We start from the raw sequence: 17500 nt of genomic DNA, 5'->3' as shown, positions 1-17500 counted from the left end.
CAAACGATCGCTGCCATCGTCGGTACGAGCCCTCTCGGAGGGCGATGGGCTGAGATCAACGGTAGGTACCCTCTCCGGTCTCTCTGGTACTCTATCGAGTCTACCGGAAGTTCCCGATGGTCCCCTATAACTCTCATCCTCGCTACTATCTTGCGTTATACGCGGCAACGGTGTCCTCCTCGAATTCCTACATAGTTGATCGATCAAGGCCTTGCCGCTCATCGTTTCTGGGTGTTGCTGTTGTTGCTGCTGCTGCTGCTGTTGTTGTTGCTGAGACGAAGTCGACGACGTAGACGACGACGACGACGTTTGTTGCTGTTGACTTCTCGTTTCCGTCAAGACTCGTTGATCCCTAGGTATACCGGTCTCAAGACTCGACCTTATCAGATTGTCCAAAAAACTTCCATTCGCTCCGCTACCATCGTAAAGACTCTCCGTTATTTCCCGTGGTGCCTTAGCGATCGTCGCGTTTCTTGCGGTCGACGTACCAGGCGTTTCCGTGCTCGAGACGGTCGCCCCGGCCTCTCTTTCTCGCTGCGAATGCTGTTGATGCGGCTGTTGTTGAACAATCGCTGCGCTTCTTTGCTGTTCTTGCAAGCCACGCATCCTTTGTGACGCAAAGTATTGCTCCGGAAGGATGGTCGGTACATTGGCGGCACCCGGCATGAACGGTGAGGGTAAGAACGGGGCAGGACTCCAAAAGTTAAAAGGTGGAAAAGGTAAGTGCGGCATGCCTTCGATGAAAGGTGGCATCTTCAGTCCATTAGGACCAGGAATACCACTGGCCGGGGTGAACGGTTTTTGAGTCTTCAGCGGTGCCTTTTTGTCAGCTGTACCGGGTCTCATTGCCGCAGCAGCCGCCGCCGCGGCCGCAGCTGCCGCTGCCGCCGTCGTCGTACTCGTTCCATCTTTCGTCTTGTCGTCCGGTTGCTTCTGGTCCCTACAAGTGATAGATAGAGAGGGAGAGGAAGGAATTTCGGCTAGAGGAACGCAAGCAAGACTCGTATGCAAGCGCATATAAATTTATCTGTAAGATTACCTCTTGCGTGGCCTCATGAGGTGGCGTTCTTTAACTTTGTACTCGAGGGTGGAATGCGGCACGCCATAGTAGCTACCAGCTCGATGAACGCTCATCTCGCCTCGTTGAACCGCACGCACGGCTTCGACGAGACTATCTCTATCGTAATTTCTATACTTTCCGCGTTTTGGTCTAGTTCCTTTACCACCAGTACCGGGTTTCGGCTTGTTGGCCTCCTGACTTTGCGGCTTATTCTGTTGAGCTTGCTGAACAGGTGGCGCTGGTTGAGGTGGCGTATAACGGCCCCTTTTGAATGGACTCGGCTCGGGCATCATCGGTTGCTGCGGTTGTACCACTGTACTTGCTTGACAAGCCGCTAATCCACCTGTAACACCTGCCTGTTGACCTTCTTGGAACTTGACGCTGATACTCTTCGCGATGACGTCACGAAAATTAACAGGCACCGCCTTGCCGACCAGGGAGTTCGTCGGGCTGCTCGTCCCCGAGAACGCTGGGCTAGCACGTTCCAGAAGATTCGGACTCGAAGCCGTTGCCGCGAATCCCTGAGCGAAAGCAGCCGACGTCGGTTCGCCGTTCTTGTTACTCGAACAACTTGGCGTACTCGCTGGCTTGTAGGACGGAATCTTCAATATTGCTCTGCCTTGAGCACTATCGCTCGCCTCTTCCTCGATGCTCGGATTAAAATCATCGTTGGTCATCGGTGCCCGGAGATGTTGATGCGTTTGCTGTTGCGTCACCGATTGCACACTCGTTTGTGGGCCACTTTGTTGATGTCCTACCGCCGATACCGAATGATGATGATGCTGATGATGTTGAAGTTGTTGTTGCTGATGCTGTGCCTGTCCTTGATCTCCGTTCACGCTCTTACTTAATCTCTTATCCTCGCTCATTAACCTCCTCATCACCTCCGGAATGCGGTAGTCTTGTGTTTCTATTCCTAATAACGAATTACCAACGAAATTACCCGAAATCGTATCTAAACTCTTTGGTAGACTTAGGCCAACATTTGTTTTACCTTTGAACGGTGCTGCCGCAGCCAACATTTTTTGAATGTACGGACCGATGTTTGCATGCTCCAAACCTGGCCATTCCTGACCCGCATCCTGTCCTCGCTGAAGCAGAGTCCTCAGGGAATCTCCACCGCTACCTTCGAGTGCGGAAAACCTTACTAGGTCTTCCAACGACAACAAAGGTTTCAGGAGTGCCTTCTCGACCTCTTTTTCCTCTTCTGCTCCCGATAGTTCCTTCTCGTCCACCTGTTGAAACGTTCGCTTTAATATTTTTCCTGGATCTTTCTTGTCAATGGAGAAAAGAAATTTGTGCCTGGAGTAAAATCCCCTCTCGAGGAAAGTAGTATGCTTGCTCTCTCAGTCTCTCAGTCTCACAGTCTCTCTCTCTTTCTTTCTCTCTCTCTCTCTCTCTCTCACTCTCTCCTTTTTTCTTTCTCTCACCCCATTCCCATCCCCAACCCTATTTTCTTTCTCTTTTCTTTCTCTCTCTATCTTAGAAATCGTATTGGAATAATTTACGTTTTACATCTCATAGAGTTTTCTTTTAAAGATTCGAACGTACTTCGTCGAGAGGTATGCTTACGTGTTTCGTGTACATGTTTTGTTTTTGTATTTTGTATCAGTATCTGAATGTCTATGTAAGGATACTATTATTGTTTTATTAAATGCAAAGTAGCTAAGCGTCATGCAGGAACTATCAATGAGTAAACGTTCGTTTCAATGCAATAACAAAGCATATTTAAAGATAATCATTTTTCGATTCTACGAAAGATCAATTTTTTTTTTTTTTTTTTTTTTTTTTTTAAGAAAATGAACGAACCTCTATTGCAAACAACCATGCATCGATGAAAATTTATTAAAAGGATCAAATAATGAGAAGGATCGAGACTTACCTTCTCAAAATTATTGTCTATCACATGCAGTTAAACATAATCGGGAATAATTGAATAGAATTGAATTTATATGATATCAGAATGATTCAGTAATTATGAAATTAGCTGGATATGGCTGGAAAATAATAGATCGTTCTAAATATGACTGATTTGAAATAGAAGGATGTGGTCATAGAGATTAAAATGTTCCCTTTTAACATGCATTTTTATTTTGCTATCTGATACGTCAAAAAAAAAAAAAAAAAAAAAATAAAGAAAAGAAGGAAAAAAACAAGAACGATCACAGAGCAGAAAGCTTCGTAATTTGTTCCATTTAGCCAGTTCCCTTCTCGTAGACAAAAAGATCTTCCCAAAAACTTACCTCGAGCCTTGCAACCTCGCGAACGCCGAGTGGCCGCGTGTTAAACTACAAATAGTGAGATAAACAAAGTTAAACAGCCCATGCAGAAAACATTGGACACTACCGAGCGTCACGGCGACCGGTGAAGAATCGCACAGATCTATTGTATTTTTTTCTCAAAAATTCATATGCGTCGAAGACCAAATCGTTAATCGTATTAACAAGCTATGCGAATAATCGATAAACGAATGCAAATGGAAAAAAAAAATTTGTTTTTTTCATTTGTAAGAAACGAGCGATTTTTACGATCGCCGTGCAAGAGGTATGTTTTGGGGAAGCTCGTTCGTTCTTCCTAACCAAAACCACGCTTACTATTAAATACTAATAAACCGTACGCAAAACTTAACAAAAGCTCTTTCATACTCTCACGTATTTCTTTATTTCCAGTCTTTCGTTAAGCCGAGTCAAATTTTTCGAATCAACAAAAAATGACTTTCAGGGAAAAAGAAATATAACGATATTGATTGGGTGTATTTAATGGTGCTATATCGTGCAATCTGTGCTGATCCTTTTGATCCCTGAACTTTGATCATATTTACAAAAATGTTTGGATCGATAAGGATAGAGATAGATTACGATGAAAAGTATTAAAAAGTCCCGTCATGCACAAACATCGAAAATAAATTTCTTATGTACGTTCCTAAAAACAAAACGGAAATAATTAGTCATCGTACAATAAATTCTATTCGAGATCAAAGGGATTCGACGAGGTCATGAACCGAATTTTCTTTCAGCCGATTTCCTAGCAATATCCGTGAGAACCTAAGTCAAGTCAATGTGTCAATTTGCGTTCTACAAGACGTCGTATTCTCTCAGTGGAGAGCTTTTAAACGAGGATGATAAACCAAAGGTATTCGCAAAGGTAAACTTACTTAAAAGTAAAAATTCTAAGAAAGAAACTAGAATTATAAAGAAATTCTAGTTAAATCATCTCATCGTTCTTCGATGAATAATTAATTAAGCATTTCATGAGTATGATAAAAAAAAAGAAAAATATGCAAATTCCCAGACATTCGTTTGATATATTGAAGATTGTCTCGACCTCTCTTTCCATTTCAATCATTCTCTCACAAACATCCATCAATCCGAATAATGCTTCTTACTCGATTTCTGTCCCCAAAACCTACCTCATCCACTTGCGGGGGCGGAGTGGTCGCGTTTTGGGTCGTATTTGGTGGTGTTGTAGTGGTGATGGTGGTGGTGGTGGTGATGGTGGTGGTAGTGGTGGCTGGGGCGCCGGACTCGTGAGGGTGTGAATGGGTGCTAGAGAGGGACGCATCCCTTTCGCGCTCCATCGCAAGCTTGTAGACCTTGTTGCGTAGGGTACTTCGTGGTATCCCATAAATCACGGCTGCCCTTCGCGTGCCGAGTTTTCCACTCTGTATGTCCCTTAGGGCGGCCTGTAGTTCCTCCTCGGTGTAAGTCTTCCGGCTGACGCTACCCCCTGCACCCACCACTGCTGCCGCCGCTACAGCCGCCGCTGCTGCCGTCACCGGCACGGCAATACGCGGTTTCGCGCGGTAACACGAGCTGAAACGGAACACCACGTCGTCTATAGACCTTGCTCTTTCGAGGATAAGAACCTATCGATCTCTCTAACATTCGAGTTTCTATCATCCTTTCAACGTGAATTCTACTCAGTGACGGTTCATTTCCGACGATTATGTAACTAGGATTTAAAGAGGGAGAGAGGGAGAGAGAGAGAGAGAGAGAGCGAAGGGGAATCGGATCAAACAAGTTTGCAATCTGCCTACGGCAACAGGGCCAAGACTACGGGGTGACCTAACCGTTCGGCTGGCTTTCGTAATCAGATTAATCGTTAAGTTATCCATCCTTTCTTCTCCCACGTGCTTAGATATCTCGTAACTTAACTTGAGATACCTAACTTGTATTAAACGACCATGTGATACTTTATTCCCGTACACGTGTTTATTTGCAAAATGTAAATTCTCCTTATAATCGAATTAATTTATCTCGACGCCGATTAACTTCGTACATACGTCTTTTTTCCTTACTCGCAAAAATTTTGACAATTTTGACCGAGGCACCCGTCAAATATCGAATGTCTCGTGAAACAATAAGATAAGATTAACTGCGAGGAACAACAAGCAGATGACGAGACGCTACGATTCGAGCCCCTTTAACAGTAGTACTGAGTTCGTCGACCTGCTGCTTCGTTGTCGCACAGCGGGGCAAACAGATAAAAGTGTATTTCGTCCGGCTTGGAAAGCAATGTGACTCGATACAGCTTTTCTGCCGATTCGCAACGAAAGATGACTTTGATTGGCAAAATATGAATTTCTGATGATACTTGTATGTATTCTTAGACCGTAGTATTGCCTTCGAATAACCGACGAGAAAAATATCAAGACTATGAGATATTACGGGTTTAGTAAAGTTTCAAATTGTTGAGTACGAAATCGGAATTCTGTCAAATTGACATGTTACATGGATCTAATGTTAACATGCATCTAGTAAAACATATTCGCGTTTTCCTAATATTTTCTTTAGGCTCAAAAAATATTGTACGTTTGACCGAAAAAGAAGTATTTTCAGACAACTCTCTGTAAAGTCTAATTTTGACGTGTCACAGTTTCGTCGACGGGCTATCTTATCATTAATTGCGTCGTCAAGCGACCGGGTGCCTCTTTCGCTCTTTCTCTCGCTCCCTCTCTCCTCCCTCTCTCTCCCCCCTCTCTCTCTCTCTCTCTCTCTCTCTCTCTCTTTCTATGTGGCATACGCGACATAAACGAGGTAGTACTTTACGCTTTCTCGATGTGTCGGGTGAGGTGCAGATTGCGACTGAACTAATAATAGAAGACGATAAAAATTTGACGCGCAAAATGTTCCGCGGGGGAAAAGAGCGAAAACACGAGGGCAACGTACGGCTTTGAGTCGAGTCGCTTTCCCTCCTTTTCTCTCTTATTCTCTCATGTTACTATTCTTTTACCGACCCTCCTCTCTCCACTTCTCCTTTTCTTTCACGAGAATCTCAACGGATATCGGTGAACGAACGCTCTCAGAGTGAATTCCTTTAAAGTGACTTACTTGAAGATGCTCTTGGAGTCGATACCCGTGGGCATCCTCAGAGGTATTTTCTGTTGTTCCAGGGGAGATATGTTGTTATCCTGTAACGAAAGAAACAAGAATCAATAATCCAGATGATGGATCGGACAAAAAAGAAGAAAGAAAGAAAGAAAGAAAAAAAAAAAAAAAAAAGAAGAAAAAAGGAAGATGAAAGAAAACTCGAGCGGGGTACGGCTCTCACCTGAGAATTTTTCGGTTTCGCCGAGAGATCGAGTGGTTGATCGACCGACGTGGCACTGTCCTGATGAGCCTGTACCCCGACGAGAGGTGCCTCTCTTGGTGGTAAGCACCACTGAGGCAATAAAGTCGGGTAAGTACCGCTGAGAGCGGCCGCGACGACGGACGCCGCCATTGGGTCGACTTGGACCGACATCGGTGACTCCACCGATCGCGAACTACTGCTGCTGTCGCTCTGTGGACTCTGAGGACATCGAACGGATCATTTATATGTATTGTATTTCTCGATGAATTTCTAAGAAGTCGTCTTTCTGAATCTTTTATAAAGCCCGAGTAGTAACGTCAAAGCGATCAAAGTGGATTGAGAGAAGATAGCCTAGCTGGCTAGCTGAGAAAGTTATTGGCAAAGACGTCCATCGCTTTTTCGTATCGCGATATGAAAGTAAATCTTCGCGAGGAGAAGGACTTTCGATTCGACGAACGAGATATCTAAGAAAGGTATGATATCAAAGTGGTTACTTACGAGCGGCGCTTGATCGTCGTGGGGCAGCTTGCCATCTAGGCAGAAGTAACACTTGTCGAGAGGCTTCCAATCTTCCGGCGGTGGACTTGTACGTCGACTCGCTAGAAGAAACGGCGGAACGATAGTTTTCGTCGTGATTTCAGCCTCGTTTGAGATAACACCACAACCACCACCACTACCACCACCTCCGGCACCTCCTCCGACTCTTCTGGTCCCTTCCGAATCGGATGCCGGTGTCGTCGTCCTTTCGATTCCTAAACCTGGCACCTCCTGTAACTCCTCTTCTTTTTTTACTCTCAGTAAAGCTTGCGTCACTGGTATCCGTTCCAACGCGAGCTCTCCTGTCCGTTCCTGCATTTCATCAAAAAAAAAAAAAAAAAAAAAAAAAAAACGAATCATCAAAAGACAAATTTACTTCGCGTCTATATCAAATATTTCAATAATATTGATCCAGTTTTTAAATCGGACGATTAGCTCATAAATGAATGAACGATTATAGGTAGATTAAATATATATTTGATACAGTACCTTGGTCCCTTCCGCGTTGTCGTCCGTGCCGTTGGTAGCCGAAAGATTGCGAGACGTTCTTTCTATATCCGTTCTATGAGGACTGACGGACCTATCGACGTCCTCGTCGAGTTTCAACCGTTTTTCCGGTTCCTCTCGCGTCCTCGAATCCTCCTCCTCGTTTCCTTCCTCCTCCTCTCCTTCCTCCTCTTCCTCGGCGTCGGCTTCCTCTCCGTCGTTTTGTCTTTTCGTTCGACGCCGTCTTCTCGACGAGAGCAGATTCGTCGATGTAACCGATGTAGTTGACGTCGCGACGCACGTTGTCGTCGACGTACTCGTCGTGGTTGTGGTTGTGGTCGTCGTTGCCGTCGTTGTCGTCGTCGTCGACGTCGTCGTCACAGTACCCGTATTCGTCGTTTGCGTCGAGGTCGTACTCGTCGCCAAATCCGCTGTCCTCGCGTTCTCTCGTACGACGATACCACCACCACCACCACCACCACTGACTTCTACGGACTCTTCTTCGTCCGCTTCGATCTTTATTTCCTCCGGTCTCAAACGTCTGGATTCCTCTTGCTGCTGCTGCTGCTGTTGCTTTTGCTGATAAAGCTGATCCTGGGCCAGCAAGGACGGCGTATGGAGATGAGAGTGAGGATGTCGATGATGATGATGATTTTGAGGGTGATGCCTCTGAAGAGAAGAGACGTCCTGTTTGAGGTGACCGACCGTGGGTACGACGGTGGCCGTCGTAGCCGTGGCAGCAACCAAGCTCCCAGGCACTCCTGCCACCCCCGTAGCGACCCCCGTCGCTACCCCCGTCGTCACCCCCGTTGCCAGACCCGTCGCTAAACCCGTCGCAAGAACCGTCGTAGCTCCTGCCGGCGTAACGGTTGGCGACGGAGTTGGATGAAGCAGGTGAGCTGGCCCAATCTGGCCCAGATTCCCGAGCACCGGATTGCAAGACGGTGACAACGCCGGGTAAAGCCGATGGAGGGGCTGTGCCGCTGTCGTCGTCGTCGTCGTTGATTCGCTGATGCGCGTGCCGCTGTACAGGGTGTCCTGATATTGCTTCCATCTCCTACGGCCCATCAACTCCTCCGCTACTCGTTCCAGACCTGCGACACCACCGCAACTACATCAAACAATGATGAGCGCTGCTTAATTTCTAGCCCTGCTTATAATAAATCAATGACACCCAAAGATACCGAGAAAATAGATTCCAAAATATTAGGTATGGAGAAACTCGTACACCACTTTTGATGGTTCACCACAAATACCGATAGAGAAAGAGCCAAGAGACCGATAGCGGATATTTTCTTTTAGTGACTCTCTTATCGAAAAACCGAATAGTCGGCGACGTTATCGCGGCGACGTGACGTGTCATGCTGCTGCCAGGATTGAAACGTCGAAAAGCAACAAACTGCAGCGTTGCTTTCGCCTCCATGATAACGGTTATTTAATTGTCATTATGAGACCTTAATAGGACGCGATATTTGTTACTTCCTCTTGCCTTCGGTCTCTTTATCAATGCGGCATAGAGCTTCCAAGATATAATACCTGACAATTAATTTATATTATATTATTATCGTATTTACAATACGAAAATACGGGTAATGGTTTTATTGAAATTCGAATCTGAGCCCCCAATGAATTTTACATACAATCCTTTAATCGTACTTTACATTTTCTAAGATCAATGTAGATGAAGTTTTAAATAACACTTTCTTTTCGTCCTCGAATAATATCTAATCGATGTTTCCTTGGTAAAACGTTTACCACTAATGCGACAACGTATCGTCTTACATGTATTACTCGCTAGTTCGTTTGATTCCGAATACTCAAGTACAAATCCGCATCACTCCATATGCATCGAAAGAGAGACGCGTGCATACGTAAACGCGCGTGCGCATCGTTTCCTCGTGACGCGACTCTGTGCACACGCATATCTACGCACATACAAAACTTCCTCGCGTGCACGTGCAGATCGAAGCGATTTTTCATGGCTGCCGCCTTTATTTCTCGCTAAATTGATTTTGTCCTTCTCTCTCTCTCTCTCTCTTTCTCTCTCTCTCTCTCTCTCTCTCTTTCTCTCTCTCTCTCTCTTTCCCTCCCTTTCTCTCTCTCTCTCTCTCTCTCTCTCTCTCACATGTGCGTACGCTTTCATTCCCTCTCTACGAAACATTCGCAGTCATTAAGGGCGGTGTACCCCTTCGTTGCAGTCATTCCAAATGTAGTAAGCTTCGATTTTATTACCAACCCTAAAACCTCTGAAATGCGTGTAAATAAAAAAAAAAAAAAAAAAAAGGAATGATTCGCGCGATCAGCTTAAATGATGTAATCAAATAGCCAGTAAGAAATGTCAATGAAATACTATATATGATTTTTAATTGTAAGAGGTTTAAAAGAAAAAAAAAAAAAAAAAAAAAAAAAAAAAAAAAAGGCGGAAAAGCAATTAAAAATAAAAATATTCAATCAAATTTAATTCTTAAATTTGAGACAACGCGAATAAAAGGGTCGATGACGGCAAATAAAAAGGAAGAAAAAAGTATAAAATAAAGTCCGACTAACAAGGAGCCTTTCATTAGTAAATTTCTTGCGAATCGAGCGTGCTTTCTATTTCGCGCTAGCTTTAATGCGACCTCGACCTATTCGATGACGAGCCTGTGCTTCCTCTGCCTCTCTCGCTTCTCTCCATCTCGTTCTATCTCACACTTTAACTCTCGTTCTCTTCTCAATACAACGTAAAACATTACTGACGCCTCCCCGACGAAAGGATAAACGTACGGAAACAACCGTGGAAATCTCCCGTCGATCTCTCGATCGATCTTACGTTTAAAAACATTGCTGCCATCTGTATAAATTTTTTCTTTTTTTTTTTTCTTTTTTTTTTCTTTTTTTTTTTCTTTTATAGATCCCAAAGTGATTTCTTTCATTTAATATTCATCTTTCAATTATTAATTCGATTAAAATCAAATGGATTTATATTCCGTCGAGTTCAATCGAATAAGTTTGATCGTTACGATATTCGAGACAACGAAATTTGATGTCGTACTTGGATCGTGTCGACGAGTGTGTTTAGTTATATACTTGTTTTATTGTAGGAAAAACAAGAGTATATGTATTGTAAAAATAGTATTTACGAATACTAGAACGAGCATACTCAACAGATAATTTAGCGTCCACCGACTGTTTAGTTTATCGTAATTGAGCGATAACGTTTACAAGCGGCACTTCTTGTGAAAATCGTTCGCTTTTCAAAATGCAATAAACATACGCGGAATGTAATTTTTATCGCGGTTAAACGAGCTACATCGAGGAATCGTCGAGCTCTAATTAAAGAAGAAATGTAAGACACAAACCAAGCATAATGAGTTTATTTATATACTATATTGTAAACATAGTTGTCATTATGGTTGTTTTTTAAATTTGATTATTGTCATTGATCGATCATTTTCAATGATCTATGAAAAAATTATCAATGATATAATACGAAACGATTAGCATCATCTAATCTGTATTTGTTTTACATCTTTTGTATCAATAAAATATTTTATATAATTTATATAAATAAATAAAAATATAATGCATGATTTTTTGCTTTGCAAAAATTAAGTATTTTATACAATATATAACAATAAAAGAAAGTATTTCAATAAAGTACTCAAAAGTGAATGAAGAAAAAGTTCATAATTTCTTATTGTCAACGATATCTTCTCTTAATGTCAACGTCAACGACTATGATGACGACGACGACGACGACGACGACGACGACGACGACGACGACGATCAAGACGATGAAGACGAAGACGACGAAGACGACGACGAATTAACGTGTTCGAGTTCGAACGCGCATGGAAAACATCTGAATAAATTATTATTGTTTGTCGAACGTTTCGAACGAATGGCGACGCCCATCGCTCTGACCCATCGCCGACATGCAGGACATTATTTAAACGCTCTACTTCCACGCAGCTTATCAAATACAGGTATAATAGCACTTTACGGAAACGCGAACTGGATCCAACGACGAACGTCGAACGTCGTTTCTTGGCCGAGTCGAGTTTCATCGATCGATTTCTAAAGAATTAGGTATTCGCATACTCGAAGAGAGAAGCTCTTATGAGAATGAAAGAAATAAAATGGCTGATGATTGTAACTTTTTTAAAATGTTCATTAGATTATACAACGATTGTATCATTTTATTTTAATTAGCTACTTTTTTTTTTTAATTTTATCCCTCCTTTTTATATTCCTTATTTTCAAATTTTATTTGTATTTATTATTTATTTTATTGTCTTTAAAAAATTCCTTTTATCCTAAGATCGTTTATTTATCGAAATATAATCGATGATCTTCGTGAGATTCAACAAGGTCTATAGTTATTGCAAATTGGTGAGAAAAAAAAACGTAGCGGTCTTCTTTGAAAACGAGGACGCGTGCGATTCGCTTGCAATTAGCCGAACCGCAGCGCGACAAGAATCTTTTCTAGCCGTAGTCGTGCAAAACCGTACAAACTTCAAGGTTTTTGCGATGAATCACGAAAAATCTCAAACCGGGAGAACTCGAGGTTCGACGAAATCACGTTTCACATCAAATTTATCCATTCTTCGGTCGTAATGACGTTCAAGTTTCTATGATGATCATGATTCAGCGAAGTTTTCTGTTAAAAAAAAAAAATTCGTCGAAGTTATGCGAAACGGATGAAACGATGAGACCAACAACAAATAGCAATGATGGTTATGTCATTATTATATTTTTGAGAGAAAGATTTACATCGAATTCATTATTATTAGACTAAAGTAAATGTGGATTTTGGAATTGAATGAACATTAAATAGAATTCTACTGTGAAAAATGTGATGTTTAGTGAAATGTTGGTAAAAATTGTTTGCCACAAAATGATTAGTTGATAACCGAAGGATAATGTTTACTGTCTATAAGTTATAATATAAGCTTCACATTATATAATTTTTTTTTTTAGACACGAAAAAAAACATTAATTATACAGCATTAACTTTATCTACAAACAAACAATTCTCTTGCCCCTCTAAACCGCAGTTTTATCTTAGCGGTAGCCAATATGTAAATAGGTTTTGTTCATGATCAATTATATAATATTGTATGCTATAGTATTATATTATATAATTCTTTCTTTTTCATATATGAAAAAAAAAAAAAAAAAAACATTGAGTTTTTTTTTTTTTCATGTATGAAAGGAAGTGTAAACTTTTATTTTATCTATTATAGAAATTTTTCAAAACTTATATTTTAAAAATTTCCTTCGATTATCGAAAAGGAAAAAATAAAAGAAACAATTATCCGATCGTTGGGAATTTCAATGCAGAGTAAAAAGAACAGGCTCGTAAGAGGCGTTAGATATTCACAAGGCGCGCAAAGTCCGAGTCCTTGATCGATTCTAGAAGTAATTAGACTGCAGGCGCGCCTTCCGATGAAATTCCAAGCAGGGGCTGTCGAATGGCGGCAATCTTATCTCGCGTACCATTTAACAGAGAAGGAAGGAAGGAAGGAAGGAAGCATGGAAGAAATAGAAATAGAACGAATAGCCACGCCCGGGATTAAAGATATTTTCTACAATTAATTTTTATCTCGAATTAGATGAAACGTCACCTATATATATATATATATATATATATATATATATATATATATATGCAATTTCTTTTTCTTTTCATAACAAAATAAAATCAATATGTTCGTAAAATCAATAAGTACGTAAAACTCTTGAAAAACTCCGACTAGTTCGCGATCGATGACGATTTCATTTTCTACTTGAGAACAAAGCCCGACGAATTTTCAACGACATGTTTTACGTCGATAATTAACGCATCCTAGCTCGGTTTCTCCTCCGCGCTTTGCAAAACGAACCGCTAAATTATCGTACGCGTGCCTCGTCATTCTCTTGTACGTTCTTTTTTTTTTTTCCAACACGGTTTTTCGCGTTAGGAGAGAAGAAAAGAGAGGAAAGGAGAGGAAAGGTGAAGAAAAAAAGATTAACAACAGCAACGAAACGTAAAAAAGGGAACACGAATGCAATGAGAGAAGAGCTATTATAATGAAATTTATTCTCTAATTAAATATCTCACGTAATAACGCGTTAGAATAATGTTAAAAAAAAAAAGAACTTTGATAATTGTTTTAAATTTAAATATAAATAAATAGAGATATTACATACGTGACGACTATCAAGTATTTGTTTTCTCTTTTCTAATCATTCAAAAAAGCAAAGTTTCCTTTTTCACACGAAAAAAGGAATACAAGCTATGATAAAAAAAAAAAAAAAAAAAAAAAAAAAAAAAAAAAAAAAAAAAAAAAAGCAAGACAAAGATTCTTCTTTTGTTACCTTTCAAATTTTCGGAGCGCCTTAAAGAGAAGTAGCACGCGGTTGTACTTACTAGTAGCAGCGATTAGACAGAGACACGAAAAGGCGCGATGCTCTCAATGCTGTTCGACGAGGGACAAAAGAATGGAAAAAGAGAGAAAGAGAAAAAGAGAAAGAGAGAGAGAGAGAGAGAGAGAGAGAGAGATAGAGAAGAATAGACGTACATAAGAAGGAAAAGAAAAAGAAGAAGAATAGACATATATAAGAAAAACGAGAGACAGAGAACGAGAGAGAGAGAGAGAGAACATGTGAAAAAGAGGGATAGAGGAACTCGAACTTTCCACCATCGTCCTCGAGGATACAGCGGCACCATTCTTCAATTCTAAATCGAATGGCCTCGGGGCCCCATCGACCAATGGCCGTAGCGCAATTTTAGATGCGAGAGTGAGCTAACTTTACCCCCACTTCTCTCTATATCTATCTTTCTTTCTCTCTCTCTTTCTTTCTCTCTTTCTCTCTCTCTTTCTCTTTCTCTCTCTCTCTCTCTCTCTCTCTCTCTCTCTCTGACTCGTTCGTGTCCGTGCGTGCGAGACGCTACGCGTTCTGAAAAGAGAGAAAGAGAGAGAGAGAGAGAGAGAGAGAGGAGAGAGAGAGAGAGAGAGAAAGACTCCTATTCCCATGGTCCCTCGGTTCTCCTCTAATCGGTCGGCCCGTTTCGACCAATGGCAATCCGGTTTAGACGAGAGTAGAAGGTTAGGAAATGGGTGGTCGTCTATATGGTGGGGCCGTCGGCCCGACGCGCGGCTTCGCTTATGCGCTGCTTCTGCGCACAAGGCTATCCTTTGTCCAAAACTCGCTCGCTCATTCGCGTGCGCAGAACTCTCCTTCGTTTCTACCATTAAACCAATTCTATCGAATAATTGCACGATTTCTTTCTTTCTTTCTTTTTTTTTTTTTCTCTTTTTTTTTTTCTCTCTCAAAAAAACAAATTTCTTTTCTACTTTTCAATACGCGATTAGAAATATAATGATTGGCAATACTTGGCTATAAATTATTTGTAAAGCAGAAGAAATTCGACGATCTAAAGTTCCTTTTAGAAAATTAAAAAAATTTCTTAGAAAGAATAAAAAAGAAGGAATTATAATAAAAAAAAGGGGGAAGATAACAAATAAACGATCGAAATATTTTCATTCGAAGATCTTTCTAAGTAAAAAGAATTCATTAATAAAAATTTCAATATTTGGATTAATATGAAATTTTGTTCAAGGTCGTTATTATTGAAATTCCAAAAATATCAATATATTTTTTTATAAACTTTATCGACAGATTACAATCGTAGATTATAAAAAGACGAATTCAACGATAGAATGAAAGGGGACGACTTCTTCTTCTTCTACCTTCTTTATGGTCGTTGAAGGGGAAAGAGCACGCGAGGGAAGAAAAAGATATATGTGTGCCGCTAGTCTGAAGTTATCTTCCCCGCTTTGTTGCACGATCGCGGGACTTCCATTCACCGAGTAGGGCCACTTAGTGGTTTCCGAGGCGAACGAAGGACAGAACACGATGGATGTCGAAATACCGAGTCTCTCTCTCTGTCTCTCTCTCTCTTTCTCTCTCTTTCACTCTTTCTCTCTGTCTCATTCTTTTACTCGAGAAGGTACAAGTATTACCTCTCGTCTCGTTAAAATCTTAACCAGTATCAAGTTTTAACAGCATCTTTGTGCACTATGTTCCATTTCGAAAGATTCGATTGTATTAAAAATTTCAATAAATTTCTTAAAATGAAGAATTATTTCTCATCGATAGAATTAATACTATTGATTCATAAATTGGTCTTGTCTTATTATTGAAAAACAAAAAAAAAAAAAAAAGAAAAGAAAAAACAAAAAAAAAAAAAAAAGAAGAAAAAGAACTAACTCGTTATTCATAACAGTTCCTACTTATGAATCAAATCGCTATATCTAATTGGTAAAAAAAAATGTGAAAGTACTATAAAGTAATATGAAGAGTCCATAACATTTACGTTTGCAAGTTTTCTGTATTTGGATCAAGGACACAAACGTGGGTGTATTCAACGATACCACCTGTCACTTTTAAGAAAGAATCGAACGTTTATTATCGTAAAATAACATAGGGAACAAAGAAAAAAAAAAAAAGAAAAAAAAGAAAAAAAAAGAGGAAAAAAAAAAAAAATAAAACTAAGTGTAACCGTAATAAAACGAGATAGAAGACTAATAAAAGTAATTAGTACGATAGTAAGGACATTTTCATTTTTACGAAGTCAAAGTCGAATCAGTGTACGACTAAGCTCATACAACAAGAAGCGAAATTGGATCGAGGCGCGCGACGCAAACTTCCTAACGTTTGCACGATCCATTGTAACTATTACTACGCGCGAGTACAAAGCTGGATTCGCGTTTGCGCGCAACATAAACGACAAGTGGGCGGTTTGTTTGAGAAACGCGATACTTTGCGTGCTTCGCGAATTAACCGCAAACGAGGTACTGCAAAATTGTTGTCGAAGATAAATCTAGATGAAAGGGAAAATCGATCTTGACAAAATTTCAAATAACTTGATCATGATTCGACGTTTGAAAGAATGAACGGATTATCATTCTTAAGAAAGAAATTCATTTGAAGAGATATTTTTAGTACGATAAGGGAAGATGAAAAAACCTGTGTTAGTAAGAGAAAAAGAGAGAGAGAGAGAGAGAAAGAGAGAGAGAGAGAAGATATAGATAAAGGTTGAAAAAGAACGTCGCAAAGTGCACGGGATTCTGGTTAACCGGAGTTCCAGCTGGCGAATTTTCTGGTTCCATGCTCTTTGTGTCCCCTTTCGTAGTAACGACCATGAGCCAGCCGATCTATTATCGAGCAACTCCTTCTTTTCCTTCAACAACGTTCGTCAAAGTGTATTTCGTCGTTTGTGTTGGTCTTCGTATAGACAGAGATCTACGTGAGAATATGTACGAACGTGGGCTGACCTCGCGAACCATTCTACTCCATTCTTTCTTCTCTTCTCCTTGTCCCCTTCACCCTTTCTCTCTTTCTCTTAACATCGTCCGTTTTTCAAGCTCGCACGTAGTACGCAAGCAACTTGTTCTGTTCCTCTTGTTTCCCTCTCTTTCGAACATTTCCAAGTTCTTTTACTCTTCTTCAAACTATTCTTTTCTCTTTCTCTCTCTGTCTCTCTTTTTCTTTCTATATCCCTCTTTATCTCTCTCTCTCTCTCTCTCTCTCTCTCTCTCTCTTTCTGTTTCTCTTCATTCTCGAACGATGATAGTAGTAGTAGCAGCAGTATAACAACCTCGAAGATCACGCTTTGGTTCGAAACTAATGGAACGACGTCACGAAATGAAATAATAATCCAAACGAATAAACTCTATCTTCCTTTAGATCCAAGATAAAGGATTTCTATACTTATATGTGAAAGAAAAGCAAATTCGAAACAATTTCAACAAACAGATTATCGTTTCTATCGAAAAAGGGAAGGAGAGGGGAGGGGAGAGAGAGAGAGGGAGAGAGAGA

At 40.7% G+C, this 17500-nt stretch overlaps 1 protein-coding gene across 9 annotated transcripts in view; it reads right to left on the bottom strand.

Moving 5' to 3' along the window:
* Positions 1-17500, bottom strand: part of LOC124955850 (mushroom body large-type Kenyon cell-specific protein 1) — a 76691-nt gene that overhangs the window by 8406 nt on the left and 50785 nt on the right. For 6 of the 9 annotated variants that reach the window (XR_007103004.1, XM_047510873.1, XM_047510874.1 and 3 more), the window contains 9 exons: positions 7658-8748; positions 7130-7480; positions 6611-6850; positions 6391-6470; positions 4470-4872; positions 3304-3348; positions 2055-2295; positions 1040-1976; positions 1-940 (listed from right to left, as the gene is read on the bottom strand). The exon at positions 1-940 is cut by the window's left edge. Coding sequence is in view for 8 of the 9 variants with exons in the window: in XM_047510873.1 (XP_047366829.1) it covers positions 1-940; positions 1040-1976; positions 2055-2295; positions 3304-3348; positions 4470-4872; positions 6391-6470; positions 6611-6850; positions 7130-7480; positions 7658-8748 (4328 nt within the window). In the remaining variant the exon portion in view is untranslated. Of the gene's footprint in view, positions 941-1039; positions 1977-2054; positions 2296-3303; positions 3349-4469; positions 4873-6390; positions 6471-6610; positions 6851-7129; positions 7481-7657; positions 8766-17500 lie in introns of all 9 variants that reach the window. The other 3 variants (XM_047510878.1, XM_047510879.1, XM_047510877.1) reach the window with 3 other exon arrangements.

This window comes from Vespa velutina, chromosome 19, assembly GCF_912470025.1.
Source record: "Vespa velutina chromosome 19, iVesVel2.1, whole genome shotgun sequence".
In the NCBI taxonomy this organism is placed as follows: domain Eukaryota; kingdom Metazoa; phylum Arthropoda; class Insecta; order Hymenoptera; family Vespidae; genus Vespa; species Vespa velutina.
Note: the sequence above shows the minus strand (reverse complement) of the source record. Positions and strands in the feature narration are given on the sequence as shown.